General features: G+C 37.7%; 1 protein-coding gene across 4 annotated transcripts in view; it reads right to left on the bottom strand.

Moving 5' to 3' along the window:
• ATAD2B (ATPase family AAA domain containing 2B) overlaps positions 1 to 17,911 on the bottom strand; it is a 74,194-nt gene that overhangs the window by 6,639 nt on the left and 49,644 nt on the right. For 3 of the 4 annotated variants that reach the window (XM_059842961.1, XM_059842960.1, XM_059842964.1), the window contains exons 23-25: positions 16,869 to 16,991; positions 12,662 to 12,799; positions 1,085 to 1,780 (exon numbers count right to left, since the gene is read on the bottom strand). In XM_059842961.1, coding sequence (XP_059698944.1) covers positions 1,085 to 1,780; positions 12,662 to 12,799; positions 16,869 to 16,991 — 957 coding nt within the window. The remainder of the gene's footprint in view (positions 1 to 1,084; positions 1,781 to 12,661; positions 12,800 to 16,868; positions 16,992 to 17,911) is intronic. The other variant, XM_059842963.1, reaches the window with a different exon arrangement.

A 17,911-nucleotide genomic window follows, 5' to 3' on the forward strand; every position in this document is an offset into this window, starting at 1 on the left:
ACCAAAATATTTTCTTATCTCCTTATATTCTCCCTACATTCATTCACTATTTTTCTCCTCAACTATTTAAAACACCTTTTCTTCTGAGGACCACTGCTATCATAACCATCCTAAAACACACAACATTCACCCACCAAATTCAGAAATGTAAAGGCTCTTAACGCATCACGCTCTTCTTGTGATATTCCTAGGGCCTTTCTTTTATTATTCTCCTTGCCCTTAGAGAAAATGTGTATGTACAAACACAGGCAACATGTACACAGTAATCTTCTCATAATTCAGATCTCTCATTAAAGCTCATTTACTTTGTAAATCTCAGCACTAACTTTTGAAGTAAAGATTCCATTCTTTTAGATAATTCTGAAAGCTCATTAAAAAGGCAATCATGCATAAGGCTTCTATTTCTGTTCCCTGAGGAAACTCTCTCTCTTGTCTTCAAAGGACATGGCCCCTTCTTTTATACACCACCATGATTTTCCTTCTCCTTCTCTTATCTTTTTCCTGCACTGTTATTGTGTTCACTGTGACTCCAAAGCCAGATATCTTCTCTAACAGATGAACAACAATCTGGCTTTTGTGAGGAGTTAAACTGCTTCAACTTTTGCTATGCACAGTTTTTTAAAGGAATGCATTCTTTATTTCTATGCATTTTTACCCAATGTCAATGATACTGTTATCACATTCTCTAACAAAACAAGTCAATATCATGTAGATCAAAATATAAATCAGACAGAATATACAGACCATAATATGTGCTGCATTTATCACTATTTATACTATTCTTAAACACTTAATTATTGTATTGATGTTATCTCAGTATTTCCCACAAAGCTTACAAATATGAACAGAGCAGTGTTAGTGTGGAGATACACTTTCTTGCCTAGGATAAAAATATAGCAAGTCAAGATTGCACTTCAAATACTTCTATGTGCAATTAAATGCTAGAAGCATACCAAGAGTTTCAAATAAATAGTCAGCAATTAATAAAATATTATTATATAATAATTGCAACATAAGATATTAGAGTGAAAAATACACACTTGGACACTGAGATAAAGACAGAAACATAGAAAACAAGCTATACCTTCTTTATCTGCTTCAGCATCTTTAGTTTCAATGTCTGTGCTCTGTAGTGTTTTCTCATTATTGCTGCAATGTGGTAACTCGGCTTTCACCAGATCAGTTCCTTGATTTTCCCTGGAAGCTTCCATTTTCTCCTTTGGCTGATCTTCAGATAAAGATTTTTGCTTGTTACTAGACCAATCACTGTTGTCACAGGGTGAAACAGCATCAAGTGATTCTACTTTACCATTATGACAGGCTGCAACAGGTACCCCTTCGGAGCCAAGTACAGATGTCTCTCCATTCACACAGTCTCCTTTCAAGGTAGAGTCCTTCTTCAATTCCTTTTCAGCACCCAGCGTAATATTGTCAGTTATTAACAGTGATTCATTTGAGCTCTCCTCTTCTGTGGATGCAAAATTGTTTTCCTTTCCTGATGTCCCATTGTTAAGCCTCTGCTCTGCATCTATATCCATAATATCACAAGAGGATTCATCATTTGTCATAGAGAGGTCTCCTGTTTCCTCTCCGTTCTCCTCAATGCAGTCAGTGCTGATCTCTAGCTCTCCATTTTCCAGTAATTTATTGTCCTCACCATGATTTTCATCATCAGCAAACTTTGCATCATCTTCATCTTTCTTTAAATTATTGACTTTCCTCTTTTTAATAATGCCTTTTCCCCACTGGGAGCGCCGTCTCGATTTTCTCCTTATTCGAACTGAAAACAAACACACCAACAAACACTTTGAGATGCACAGGTACCCCTCAAGCATGTAAGAATATGGTGTTGTGCGAGGCAATCAAGTATCTTCACTTTTCAAGGAAAAAATAAGGTGTCTGTTGATTTGAATGTGAGCAAATTAGAGGAAACAAGGAATTTTAGAAGTATAAGGAGTGGACACTCAGTCATCCACTCAATTCCTAAACTATGGAAGCAAGAAATTCCTACTTAAAACAGCTAAGCAGTGGTGTAGTAATTTGGGTAGCTCATTTGGGTAATGAGCACTCAAAGACAGTTATTCTCATTTTCCTTTTTTAGCTCCTCAATGATTTGAAGTGATTATACAATAAACAAATGAAAGTGCAATCCATGGATTCATAGAATAATTCAGGTTGGAAGGGACGTGAGGAAGCTTCTAATACAAGCTATTACTCCAACCAGAGTCAGCTGTGAGGGCCATATTGTGCTACTCAACTTCAAGCAATATAGGCATGCGATTCCCTTTTTTCATTATTTCTCATGAAATTTTACTTTTTCTTATTTCTTGGTTTTATTTTCTGTGCCTTTGAAAAATTACAAAATAAACTGTTTTTCAGAAAGGCCACTTTATTTTATTAACCTATCTGCAGTGAGATACAACTGAGGTACTGATCTGAAGGCTTTGGGGCACATTTGTAATTTGATGAGAAAATGCAGAAGGAGGACCAATCCAACCTAATGCTATTGTCAATATCCTTTTCAAAAGTACTAACTAGACACAGCTCAGAAGACCCAGAAGACCAGGAAGACATTGGGACAAAGTGAAGTTTCTATGTTTGAATCCAAGCAATGATAAAGACTGTTGTATTTTTGCAAAATTGCTTAAGTTGTGGCCAACTACAACAAATGAAAATCGCAGCCAATAGTAACCAGAGCCTGACAAGTTTCCTTTGCTTTCAAAGTGAACTCTTATGCTGAGCACCTCCATAATGTTCTTTACATTTGTAAGTTGCTTTGATTTATGGGGTATTAAGTCCTACACCTGTGTCTGCCAAGCACACACTGAGTTACAAAGATCTTGCTTTGAAGATACAAGCACTATGCAGGTACAAGTGTTGAGAATTAATTCACAGCCACTCAGAAGCACAGTTGTACTTCAGAACTTCTCCCCATGAGTGCTGTATGTAAGCAGGTAGTTTAACAACTACATTAGGAGTAAATCCTCACCTTTTAGCTTTAAAGCTATCTAAAGTTACAATCACACTGCAATAAAAACAGTCTCACTTGGAATGTGTATTTCTTGCTACAATCTTTATGGAGAATTTGCAAGACTTGAGGGAGGGGGGAAATCCCCTTTCTCCAGCCATATTCAAGATCTGATCATGACTTCTACAGTCAGTGTCACTCTTTTATTGATGACAAACTACAACCTACTCACATAACTTTTCAGGAGTTCCATGTATTTTTTCCCTAGATTGTGCAACAGATTTTCATTAATCACTGAAGCAGCAAATCTGAAACTAAACAGGGAAATGTAAACTTACAGACAAAAATAAAAATAATACTTTACTAGATAATGAATTGAACCTCAGCTCAACTCCAAGGATGGGTAAATAAAACACAGGAGGAGAGCAAAGTCTTTTGAAGGAAATCCGGTACATCCTAAATGTATGAATACACTGATTTTTACACTTTGCTGTAATTCAGATAGATATATGAGCTACACTGTGAAGTATATTTGACATCTTTTACATCAGTGAATTGCACTTCAAATATTTACTGGTGCATCCCTTCTGTCCAAACTGTGAGTTTCACCTGGGATGAGAATCCATAATTTCCCCAAACACACAAGTACATTCCTAAAATTCTTAGGTGTGAGAGAAATCACTTTAAAGCAAAATGGAATTAATCCTTTTATTACCCATCTCATTACATTTCAAGTCTTTCCCAATTGAGAGTCAGCAAGTCCAGCTCACTCAGTGTCTCATCCAGGATTTTTGAACAAACATTATGTGTGTTGTTTTTTACTGCTGGTTTTAATTAGGACAAAGCAACAACAAAAAGTGAGGCAGCAATGTCTTTTGGAATGAGAGAGGGAATTCTGGTTCCAGACCCTTAGCAACCAAAACATTGTTACACAGATTTTTCTTTTACATAGAGTCAAGCCTCTAAATTAGTGGAAAGTTGAGCAAGGAATACAACATCTAAAAACAAAACCCTGCACCAGTCTTTCTGTCCTGCTTTATTCCCCAGTTAAGTTAAGAGAGTGGTACAAGTGTTTAATGGACCAGAGAACCATGTGACAAATTGTAGACACTAACACCAGATTTCACCACCTATACTGGCCCTCTTTATAGTTACTGGAAATAAAAAAGGCACTACTACAAGAGTATCATGGATCTGAGAAGCTGCCATAAGAGGCAGGAAACTGAATCCTACAGGACAGTTGATTATGACTTTAAAAGGACGAAGCAGCTAACACAGGGTAAAACTGATGCAAAGGGCCACTGGGGAGGATCTAATGGGTTAACAGATTGCTGCTAAAAAATAAACTTAGCCTGGAATCCCATCTTCACTACCTTAATGTTTGTATTTTAGAAGACTGTAAATTATCAAGAGCAGAATGCCTGACTTTTTATTTTCTAGTCAGTATGATTCATGACTATCAGCTTCCAGCAGGCAACAGAATGGGACAGCTATTTGCAGAAGAAAAGCTTGGAGTGAACTTTGTTTAAAAAACGAACATAGTACATACAATTGCAACTTAATGCTTTAACACCTTTTCAATTACTCCTTTTAAAACTACTCATCAGAAATTTCCTCATTGATACCCAGTCTTTTGGCAGTATTTGTGCCAGAGGCAGTGGAAATACTATTGTCAGAAGAATCCCGCTTCATAGAACTGAGTTTCTCTAACTCAAACTATTATAATAGCAATTATTCACACATGAATACATTCACTTGCCTTCTAAATTGGCCAACTATTCACTATATAATCTTCACATAACCTCTACAGATTTGCCAAAGGGATCTTAATTTTAGTTTTAGCTTCTGTCTGGTTTGCTTTTTTGTAAATCACTACTAAGCATTTTTAATAACAATAAATATCTGTCTGACCACAAGTCACACCTAACATTTCACTCAGGTTCACATGAAGTTGGTATCAAAACTAAACTTTGCCTGCTCTTTTTTTCCTAAGATGCACAATCTATGCAGACAGCACTTTTTTAAAGTACAATGTAATATAATGCAATTAATCACTGAATAGAAATTTACTGTACATTTTGTTAAGCAGAAAGTGAAGTTCCTCAATTCTTCCATTCCTATGTTAAGACAATCTCAGAGTCGTCTGAAAAACCCATGAACAAGGCAGACAGCATTTCCCCTAGGTATGATTAAAAATAAATTCTGAACTGTCCTTACTTCAGAAGGACTAGTCCTCTAGATGAAGTTAAGTAAAATGAAACCTGTAGCAGACTTTCAGAAATCCTGAATTCTTGCCCACTGACAGGTGCTACTTGCAGATTCTCCAGTCAGATACACTAAGTAATAACAACATTATCTGGTGATGTAAGTACCAGCCCTGTCCAGAGCAGAGCACTGTTCTTGGCTATTAAAGAACAGAAATAGTAGAGAAAAAAAAAAAACAACCTAAAAACATACTAAAAAATATGAACCAAAAAAAATTAAAATTCCTTCCTATTTTTCCAAAGCATTTCTGAAGACCCAGAGGTAACCATGACCTTTCTGTTTACGGTCTCAGGAAAAAAGATCTCAAAAAAATGGGTGAATGGCACAGAAGTTTCAGAGCTGAGGTATGCACTGTTGCTGTCCCCCAAGTCCAGCAGTACAGTGACAGAACTGTAGACTACAGAGAAATAAAATTAACAGTGGAAAAGAAAGCAGACATAATTAGATTATTCAAAGACTGTCAATTATTAACAAGCAAGTCTGCTTCCCTTAATGTGGAAGAGCTCTAATAAGATGCAGCAGAGATCTTTCTCTTGAAATTTCTGTAGTTTGACTTCTACAGTACCTGTCAAGGCTAACAAGTTCACTTTATGCTGCAGAGAAGACCCTTCCATGCTTCCACACTGCTTAAAACCCATCAGAGAATGTGAATCCTCTGTCAGTAAATGATAAAACTGACATCCATCAAACAGTAAATTCTCTGTTGTTACTGTACTTCATGAAGAATTCCTGGGGATTAAAACCCAAAGAAGATTCTCACGGCAAGGAAGATCACCATGGATCTAGATTTTCAGTCTGCACTATCAAGAACCACTTAAAGCAATTCACGTGTTTTAAGTTTTTCTTCCATGATCAAAACCCTCAACACCTTTCTGATGTCTTGTGTGTAAAGTAACTCAAAGCCTTGAGAAATCACTTATAACCAGCAACTTACACTCTCTTATACAGCATCCAGGATATCTATGTACCTGACACAGTAATTTAGCTGCTTCCAGTAGTTCCACATTCCTTACCAAGAGGCACTAAATAGTCCACTTGAAAGTCTCTGGAGTTTCTACTCACAAAGTCCCAAACTGCAGTCAGAGATAAGCAGCAAGAAAGAACAGATCACAGTTCCACATGGGCTTAAAAAGTAAAGTGAGGTGCCAGCTTCCACTAACAAAGCCATTTCTCCCTCCAAAGCCAGCTACAGCATTTCCACTGTCTCATTTGTGACGGCACTACTGTTCCTGCAGTACAACAGATAAGGAAACTAAATCCATCTGAAACATTAGGTTGTTGGGGTTTTTTCTGGCTTAGTTTTCAACGTCTTTGGTTGAGCTTTCCAACTCATGAATGACAATGCTGGCACAGGGAACACAGTGGGAATATGCCATCAGCAACAAGTCAAGACAGCCTCTTTAGTAGTGACCTGCAGTTTGACCAGCTTAAAGTGACAGTGGAACCAATTCCTAAAAGGTGTCATTTTCTTCACCTAGATGGAGGGCACTCAAGGCACAGAACTGACCAACACATGAAAAGAACTGCATGCAACCAATTCACATATTTATGATTTTTATCACCTTATATAACAGCTTATGTTTTGAAAGCAAATTTTGTCTCAACACAAACAAGTCAAGTTTCATAAGGAGGAGTTGAAATAGGTAGAAACCAAACCTGACTGCAGCATTTCCAGTATTTTCTTCCCCAGTCAACTGCTTTCCCCTACTATTCCCAATTATGTTCTCCACTGAAGCTCTTCCCAGTGTTTGTCATGGAACTATCCCAGTATCTCCTGTTCTTTCCACCCCAGCTGAACAGGACACACTCCATGTCTGAGGTGTGCATGCCATGCCTGGTCAATACCAGGTTTTACCTGCTCAAATACCATTTTCAATCTAGCTCCTTTTCCTGCAGCAGACACGTGCATTTGTCCAGCTACCAATTTTCACAAAACCCGCAGGAATCTAATCTTTCAGCTCTCACTCCTGTCAAATCTGTCTGAACTCTACTAAATGATTTAGAAGTTATTAGTGGAGCAGAGATGGACAGAGAGCACAGGTATGATTTTCTTGGGAAACCAAGATAAAAATATAATTTACATGAAACCAGAGTAATTATATTAGTAAAATATATGGCAAGACCGTCATGTTGGAAAAGTAAAGAGGCAAATGAAGTCAAAAGAGAAAAGACAATCAGATTAATGTCATCTGTGGAGATAATCTTCAGATTTTCACCTTTGTAGATGTGCTTATTTCCCCTCTGCTCTGTACAATAGCAACTACTGCAGCAATACACATCCTTGGTACCTTCAGCTGGCTCTTAAGGACTACTGAATGACACCTTCCTGCTGCAAGAGAGCCATGAACAAACACAAGAAAGAATCATGGCTACTGGGTGGTTTCTCTGTCAAGGAGGCAAAATCTGAAGTTAATAAATAGGTAATAATCCCAAGAAAATCCACTACTTCTGCAGACAGAAACACTAAGTCTTAAAACAATTTAAAGCAAACATTGTCACAGTTTTCAGAAGGGACGAAGAAAGGGATCTATCTAGTCTGAAAACTGTTTTTATTACATCACTTGTGCATACCACTTAGAGGGAAAAAAAAAAACCCAAACTACTTCAGAAGATGGTTTTACCATGTTTACAAGAAAGGTGATGATAGTGCTTTCAAGGAAACCTTAAAAGAGGCTGAGCCATCTTGCATTACTCAGTTATAAAGACAAGAACAAGAGACTATAAAAAAGTCACTGATCAGGTAAATTGTAGAACCCACTTAGCCCTCTGTCAGAGAAAAAAGACACTTGATTAATTCAATAGGCAGGTTTTTAATAGTGATGAAAGAAAATTTCTTTGTCACTAGATATCACTGAGTTCAGAAGTTTGATGGGATCCCAAAAAAGAACAGGCAGTCAAGATTTATTAGAACTCCCACAAATTCACTAAATTGCATTTTAAATTAGAAGAATTTAAAAGCCTATGGGGTTTAAAAGAACTGTTAACCAACCTGGAATCATCAGCTACGTTGGTATTTCCTTCAAAATCAGGCATGAAAAAAATTATTTCTCAAATGTTTGAAACTTTCTTTTAAAGCATCTGGCTGAAGGCAGCACAAGAGATCAAACCACTCCCAACCAGAATGCCAACTCCTACGTACTCAGAACAAAATGACAGAGACAAAAAGAGACAGTTGTCCCAGCTCTGACTAAAGACATCCTCACATTCCAGAAAATCTTTTTTGATGGTGCTTATCAAGTAACAGTACTTGCCTCTGTCTCAAGTGAGAATTAATCCAAGTCAAATCTGGAAAGCAGGAGGAGAAAACTAAACAGTAGCAAATACTGTAAGGGTAAGTGACAAAACAGCAGCTATTAGGATTTTCATGTCAGCATCTGAATGACTGTTACTTTGCCAATATCCAATTCTTGAATCCAAACTCAGAACCACACCAAAAGGAGAAAATAGTTCAAAGGATCAAAACCATATGGCATCAGGTCTGCCATGTCCTTTGATAAGGCACTGCTGCAGTCTAAAGGACAGCAATCACTGACACCACTGTCACAGAAAGGTCAAAGAAGAGCCACTAAACAGATGAAAATCAGACAAAGATTGAGAACAAAACAGTTTCTGAGAAAGACTGTAAATGAAGGACCTTTTCTTTCTAAAAATCTTTTTTAAAAAGTACTCCAGACAAAACAAAAGCCTTTCCAATATAAAGCAGAAACAAAGTGTTCCACAGGACAGCAAAGATCACCCATTTGGGGGTGAATAAGAGCAAACCAAAAACCAATGAACCAAAAAAATCCAACACAAAAAGGCAAAGAAAATAGTACTTATTTAGAAATGTTTTCTGCCATAGTTTCTTAGATCCTTGCTTGGTATCCCTACAGTCCTTTTAGAGAGCCCACTAATCACTTAAATTACTGGGAAAAGTTAGCAGGATGTTTACTTCATATTTCATAAAATGACTTTCATATAAAACTTATATTTTTAATAGTTTGCATAACACAAAGGATTTAAATTTTCTTTATTTGCTCCAAATGCCATTTTCACAGCTATGCTATTTATCACATGGCATAAAAAACATCTTCTCTATGAAGAAAACATAAAATCTGCAGTCTATCACTACAATATATTATCATTAAATGCTGCAAAAAAAAGATAAGAATGCAAAGCCAAATCTTCCCCACAGAGTTTATTTATATGTAACACTAAAGGAAGCAAGTGCAAGACAGTAAAATAGTATGTACCATGCCCCATCTACTGGCAAGATGGAGCAGCTGGATGCAGTTTTATTATACAGGATCCCAATGATTAAAGAGATGCTAATGCTTTCTGAGCTAACGTGTATCTAAACCACTTAATTTAGCAAACACACCGAACTGCACACTGCTGGTAGTTTCCTTTTCCACACAGCTCCATACAAAGGCAAAATAAGACTCTTCTCAGCAGTGCCCAGTGACAAAAGGCAATGGGCACAGACTGAAATAAAAGACACTCAAAATTGTTTGTACCCAAGCACTACAAGAGGCTCCCCAGGCGTGACACAGAGCCCTCATTCTTGGAGATTTTTAAAACACAATTGGACAAAGCTTTGAGCAACCAGTTCTGAGGGGAGCTAGACTAGAACATCTCCAGAGGTTCCCTCCAACCACTGTAATTTTGTGATTCTATAATCATAAAACTATTTATATCAGACTTCTGACATCTGTCCCATTCCAAGTTCCCACCAGAATACTTGCACTTTTCTCAAAATACAAACTCGATAATGGAAATATTTTAAATTGTGGCAGAACTTCCCCAAATAGATTTTCAGCAACTTCTAGTAATTCAAGACTTTTAAAACTCATCTATACTGTGAGACACAATCCACACAGCTGTACCTTCAACAAGGGAAATGGGAGTTGCAGATTAAATGTAACTCAGAATGTGTATCACCATGCCTTCAAACAGAAAAATTACTTATTCACCACATTTCCAACAGCCCATCTGGTCCAATCAAATTAACAAAATATCTAAAATACATCAGAAAAATTAAATAAATCACAAAATAACAGGTAATTAAAAAACTAAATACATTTTTATACAAAATATAAAACCTCAGAAAACAAACCAATTAATCCAACTCTCACTCTCTAGTCTACTAGCCCTGAGCAGGACCCTAAATTTGGCAAGGCTGCTGCACTGTCTGCAGTCCTCTCTGTTTTTAGAGAAGATACTTGACAATAATTTCTCTTGGAGTCCTCAGGTTTGTCATCTGAATTAACCCTTTTTGCAGGTCTTTTCTAAAATTCTGTCAAACAAAGCCCCTAGAAATAGTAACAACTGATCAGGAAAAGAAAGTTATCATTGGTGATTCTTTCCTTAGATTCCTCTAAGGGAAAACATTAATTAAAGTTCAAACAGCAGAAAATATGCAATTATTTTCAGAATTATTGAAAAGTATGGTTTTATCCTGTTTAAGTAAAATACTTTAATAGTTTTTCTTGTTACTCTGATTGTGCAATACATTATAGTCTTTAAAAAAATACTATTTCATGACCATAAAAAAATTCCACTCTCCCTCTAAAATAAACCCTCTTTAGAAATCCCTTCTCCAAACTTATTTCATTTAAACAATCACAATCCAGAGTTTCATTTTCTGCTATTTGAGCTCCCCACAATCTGCTCAGTTCTGCTCTCACCCTTCTCTAGCTTTTCCACCAAATACCCTTTTAAGAACGTTTCTCTTCCTCATTTTTAGTCTCTGCTGAACTGACCACATCAATCTTCAAGAGTGCCCATGTACTACTTGAATCCTTTCTGCAGATTTCTGATTGCTCATCAATTCCTGGTTCTCTCTCTTGATTACTAGATGCATCACATCCCTCCTGGGCTAGTTACCTTTCCTGGACTCAGCCTTAAAAGGCAGATTTTCATTTGATCGTAGACCCAAACACCACTAAGCCTCAATTTTTCTTGCCTTCCAAGCTAGATCATGAAAATACCAACAGGATCAGTGCCTTAACAGTAACTTTGTTGTTTGCACAGACACTGGCAATTTCCTGCAGCCGATGGCTCGAGTTTTCAAACAACTGCTGCTGCCTGCACAACAGAGGGGCAGCGAGAGAGGTACCGGAGCCTCTTTGGATGCGAGTCACCAGCAAGGGCTGCTCTCCCCCTTCCCAAGGGATGTCCAGCTTGGAGGTCTATAAACCCCACCGTCTGCTGCTCAGCATGCACAGCCAGCAAAATGCTCTGTAGGGCAGCCAGAGGGAAAATCTCCATCCTGGACTTCACAGGAAATTTAAAAAAATTAATTGGGAATCCCTTCCCTACACTCTCTGTTTTGCACGAGCTGCCAAATGAATAAAGAACAGCTTGGATCCACATCATCAATTTATTATATAACAATTTATTCTAACCATAATTCTGTACCATTGACTTTAATTCTTTTAACGGAAGAAATTACAGCTTCGGGAAATAAAATCATACACCTCTAATTAATTAAACCATTTGACATCAACACTATCATTCATATATAAACAATGTTCATCTCTGGGCAGTTATCACCATGCCTAGAAAACGATTTCTCATCAAGGAAAAGCACCGTGAAGGAGAGCACAAAAACCAAAATGAAAATTTGTCCGCTTCCATCAGTTTGCCATCAATCAGCAAGAATTGATAATGCTACTAATAATATATTAATAATGGACTCCATATCTTCAGCACGAAAGCCAGGTGCAACTATCAGTACACCCCCATACTCACTGTCTCCCATAGTCTTTATTTTCTTTATAATGAAAATATCTGCTATGTATTCACCTGTTCTAATCAACTTACCTTTTGAAAATAATTAGCAGTGCCTCTGATTACCCACTCAAACCTCACAATCCTAGAGATTTTGATCACTTAACTGGATTAATTCAGTAGGCTCCAGGAAGTGTATCTTAACGTCCTCCAGTAATGGTACCTGACTGTTGAAAATCATTGCCATAAAGGAAAATACAGTTAAATTTCCAATCTCCTCTCTAGCTTTCAGCATGACGCTGAATGTACTGAAGGCAGGAATTCAATGTAGTGCAGGTGAGAGACTATTAAGCAGTGTAGAGGTATTTACCTGCTAATACACAGAGTAAACAAACCTAAAACTCATCAAACCACTGAAAAGTGTTCTTGGATCTGAGTTGTCTTATACTGAAAAGTGTTTTACAACGAAAAATGCAGAATACTCACGCTGCATTAGAAAAACAATTATTCTTTATCACAAAACCAGAAATCCTGCCTCTTTACAATTTCTTGGGCAGAGATTTTATGTACTCCTGGAAGGAGTATTTCTTAGTTCCATGTGTTTCATGACTAAAATTACTTCTGGAAACAATCAGTAAGCAGCAGTAGAGACACATTTCCAATGTCTGCCATTGAAAGGACCTCTAATTTTGCACAATTATCACCCAAGGTACTTACAAGCACATTTATTTGCAGAGTTGGGCCACACAGCCATGGTGGGTTTTTGCTTGCTCCGAAATGCCTCTTCAGCTCTGGCTTCTGTTTTCCGTACAGTGGAACCGTGAGGATTTACCTGTTCTGCTGGCACTGAGAAGCCTGCATGCAAAAGACAACCATACCTATTTAAATAAACCAAGCTGCAGGAATCTACTGAATCAAAGAAGAAACTTGGAACACCATACTGCAATAGGAATACATCCATTAATATTTAGCTGGACATTCAAGATAAAGATTTGACTCAACAATATTTGGTTTCTGCTGGCAAAACAACTTACTGGTTGCATGGTCTTAAACTGTCAGCTCTGATGCATTAGAAAAATGTGACTGCCTCTCACATTCTTTTGGTCCCCAAAGATTGACCCTTCTAGTCTTATTTCCTCTACTAGCAAATTCTTACTGACCACTTCAATCTTTTACTTATTTTAAACAGTTTTAAAATAAGTGGCAATTCATAACGGCATTGTATGCCATATCAAAAAGAGTATCTGAATAAGAACCCTGTATTGTCACTGTGATCTATGTTATGTAAAATGGATCCATTTCAGAGTCAATATGAGCTCTTAAATTAAGAAAATGCAATTCTGCTTTTAACAAAAGTGTGGTTTGCTTCCTATAATATAACTTCATCGCATAGCTTCCACTGCTTCATAGGTTTTTAATTAAATTCTAAAAAAGCAAACTTTCATATTGGTTAAGCACATTTTAAAGACATAAATGAATATCTGAAGTTCTGTATTTGTGAACTAGAATTTCCTATCTATCCACTAAAATGGTCTTCAAAAAGTTATACTACATCTCTAATAGAAACCAGAACCAAGTGATCAAGAGCTGAAAATAAGCTCCAAAACTGATGGATGCAGAAATTAAAAAATTCACACAGAATCTCTCATCTCACAATTAATAATTATAGCATAGGTTTCTAGGTGCTATTATAAAAATTTTAAACTGCATATCAAACATATGTCATTACTCAAAACAACTATCACTTCTACCTTTTTACTAGCTGGTTTCCACAAGTAGTTGCAAATTTCAGTAGTCTAGGATATAGATAGTCGGTTCTGATTTATCTACTTAAAACTTGCGGTCCTTAAGCTTAGCATCATTCAACAACAGCATTTCAGTAACAGAGGAACAAGAAATTCTAGTTTGACTTCTACATACTGATTTTATTGTACAGTTTATGGGCAGTACTTTTGAGACTGGTCACCAGAGTACTAAGTAAAAATGGCAGATGTGTGGAGAACAAAACAAAACAAACAAAAAACCAAAAACAAATGAAAAAAAACCCCAAAACCAAAACACCACCACAACCACATCCCCCCGCCACAAAAGCCATGTAGAAAATATTTTACAACTACATTTTAAGATTGCTAAGTAACTTGCTGACAAAATTGTGAAGAAAATGGATATGAAGCTTTTTAGCTTTTTTTATCCCTTGCTCAAACTGCTCTGAAACAGGGTACATGTCAAAGTCTAGACAAGCAGATGCACTGGGATTGTCCTGATCTGCTGTCTTGCTGAGGCTGTTCTTTAGAGAAAAATGAGAATAATGGCAGAATTGATCAGCATTCACATCCTTTCCATCCACTACAATGACCAGTGCCAAGACTATACTCCTGAAGTGTCACCATCCAGGTGTTCTGCACCACCATAATCTTTGACACAACTCCTGATCCCTTGTGACTGCCTTCCAGCACGAGGCTTCCTCAGACCTCAGGAGCTTGATATATTTTCCTCTGTTCATAAACAGTTAATGTAACACAGCTTCTTCCATGCATTCCAAGTCTTTTGGACTTGCTTTGGTTAGCACTCCTTGCTGACCCAGTCAGTGATGTTAGCCTAGCACATTCTACAGCTGGACCAACTGCAGAGCTCAGTTGTCACTGAAACCACCAAGTGTGGTCCACATACAAGCATCTTCAAGTGTCACCTGCAGGTACCTGTGACACTGTAACAGCTTCCATGCCAATGTACTGAATCCACTTGAATCCTGCCCATTCCTGTCTGCGAGTTGTTTTGTCCCACAAACTGGTGCTGCTCATCCTGTACCTGTACCTCAAGGCCCTCTCACACCAATGGTACCTGCTTTTTCTGATTTAACAAGTTCACTGCATGATACCATCAGCCTTAAATATGACTTAAGACACTGCCCTTCTTTCAATAGAGTCTGCAGGCATTGTCTCCAGAAATATCTATTACTGGGCCACTGCCACAAAAGGAGGGCAGCATTCCAGTTCTTGCAAACTTGCAAGAAAGAACGACAAGCCATAGAGTCATTCTCTGTAACAAAGAGCTCTTACAAACATTTACTTTAACCTCGGAAGCAATAACCTTTAACAGTCATGGGGACTTGGATAATTAACTGAGCACAGCTCACAGCATGACGCTGTGGCCAGAATTGTGAATATTCTTGTAGTTCTAATAGAAAAGTACAGAGGAGAAATGAAGGCATTATATTAGCTCTGTTTTACAGCCACAGCGAATTACAATTGGTTCATTTATCCACAATTCAAGACACACATTGGAAGCTTGCACAAAATTAGACAAAAACACGCATGACTGAATAGGAAAATACAAAGAATTCTATCTGTTTTAATCTGAAGGAGAGAAAGCCTATAGATACTTGCATAGTTCAAAGAAGATTATTAATAAAGGGTCTTCAATCTACCAACAGAAATATTTCAAGAATCAGCAGCTGAAAGGTAAGACCAGCCAATTCAACCTAGAAATCAAATAATGGAGCTTTATACCAAAGCAGGAAACAACTTGCCAAGGTAAAGCTGGAATTATTGAAATCAGTGATCCCTAAATCAGCGTGAAATTTTGTTCTAATGTTATAGTTCAGTGATTTTCAACCTTTTTCAACTTTCAAAAGTTTAAAACTTTTCCATGGAGGTATACTCTTTTTATGTAAACTGATCACTGCTGCCACACCAGGAATATGTTTGGACTTCTGATAACTTTCCCTGGTCACTTCAGAAGCTGTACACAGACTTGCAAGGGTTGATTCTTAATCAAAAAAATCAATACATTACCTCCAAAACTACACTTGTACATATGCTCGGGTGAACTAAAAATCCAGTGGTTTAAAGGCTGCTCTCCCTTAGCATAATTCTTATTATACTGTACTACAGGCCCTTCCAGAACACAGCTCTGGTTCCACCACATCCACATCAGAAGTTAGAACAGCAACCCTAACATTTACTTATTCACCAGATTCTGCAGTACTGTGTAATAGTAGGCAATGCATCCTTCTTCTGGAAAGGATGATGGTGTCCTATCAGATCAGCTCACAAAATAGGAAAAAAGTAGAGGAGTTTCAAGGTCAGTCACCCTTTAACCTGCACTGTCTGAATCTGACATGCATTCTTTATTTCATATTAAATTTAAATTTTTGTATGGAAATGTGTAAATTCTATCCCATATATGTACAGAAGCTTTTCTTGTTGCCCTTGTCCCTGGCCAGGTTGAATTCTCTGAGGGCTTTAGCTTTCCTAACTTGATCCCTGGCTGCTCAATTCCTTTTTCTGTTAACGAGATCCCTGGCTACCTTTTTCTGTTTCCACTCTCTGCAGGCCTCCCTTTTGTGTTTATGTTCATCCACCACCAACTTGTTCATCCACACAGGCCTCCTAATATGTTCACCTAACCTCCTCTTTGTTGGGAAACATTGCTCCTGAGTTTGGAAGAGGCAGTCTTTCAGTATTACCCAGCTGTCCTGGGCCCCTCTTCCCTCCAGGGCTTTATCCCATGGGACCCTACTAAGCAGATCCCTGAACAGGCTGAAGCCTGCTCTCCTGAAGTCCAAGGTACTGAACTTTGCTGTGCATCCCTCTTGCTGCCCTTAGGATCTCACACCCGTCCACTTCATGGTCAGTGCAGCCCAGCTGCTCTTCAGGTTCACATTCCCCTCCTTGTTGGTGAGAACAAAGTCCAGCACAGCATCTCTTCTTGGTGGCTGCTTTATGACTTGGAGAAGGAAGTTGTCCTCTACTCATTCTAGAAACCTCCTGAGTTGCTTCTGCCCTCTGTGCTGTCCCTTCAACACATACTGGTGTGGCTGAAGCCCCCCACAAGGTCCAGGGCTTGTGAACATGAGCCCATTCCAGCTGGCTGTAGAGGGCCTCTGAATGTGTTGTGTTATGATAACTGAAGTTTAACATACCTCTTTTTCTTCTTGCTTCCTTGATTTCTTCACACATCTTATTGAATTCTGGATCCAGTTCAGCAGCAATGATAGCATGAGCAGTGTCCTTCAAAGTACATGCTCTATGTCTAATTATTTTATCTAGAAAACAGGACAGCACACTTTTTTTATCACAATTACAAAAATTCCTTAGGATTTCTATGTTGGTTTGTATTGCATATTACTACACTGATACAAACAGAAGTAACTAGGGAAAATTACAAATGACTGAAAATGCAAATTAATCAATATTACAGCACACTCAAAAATCACAACCCAGCTATTGAAGAGATATAGGCGTTTTTAGAAGGATAAACTGGTACTTGAATCCACAGTGGCAACTATAAACAAATGTAAACAGTGAATGATGAACACACCTAAATCAACTTGCCATAAGGTGTAGCCAGTTTCCATAAGCAGATCTACACAGCATAAAGGAGTGGAGAGCAAAGAGTTCCAAAGTAACAGGAGACTTGTCCAGGAATTAATTTACCCACTGGGGTCCAAGAATAGTCACAGTTATACTGCCTGGAAAATCACACTGGACATCATCTCCATCTGTAAGGCAGACCTGGCTCACTTATGTTCCTTCCCTGTTGTTTTTTTCTTTAACCTGAAATTATTGCTTAATTATTATTTAGCAACTGTGCTAAATAATTGTGCTAAAACACATTATTTTATTCCTTACATTGAATAGCTGTTTCTCATTTAAATTCATTTTTTAAAAAAAGGGCAAGAAACAAGCCTTGAGTGTGCTACATTTTCAGGCCTATTTGGGAAACAGAACAAATTGCCCATGCTGGAAGCCTAAATGAAACTCAGGAAAAACCAGACCAGTTCCTCTACCTTTGAAACACACAAAACAAATTATTCCACCACTGAAATTTGAAAAGTAATCATAACTTAATAACTAAGCCCATATGCAGAGAAAATTGACATCTAGAACGTAGCATTTCAATGAAATCTACAAGTCATTGTTTGACTTCAGTACAAACATATTTAATTTGTCAATCCATCCATAG

The sequence above is a fragment of the Haemorhous mexicanus genome, chromosome 3, assembly GCF_027477595.1.
Source record: "Haemorhous mexicanus isolate bHaeMex1 chromosome 3, bHaeMex1.pri, whole genome shotgun sequence".
NCBI lineage: Eukaryota > Metazoa > Chordata > Aves > Passeriformes > Fringillidae > Haemorhous > Haemorhous mexicanus.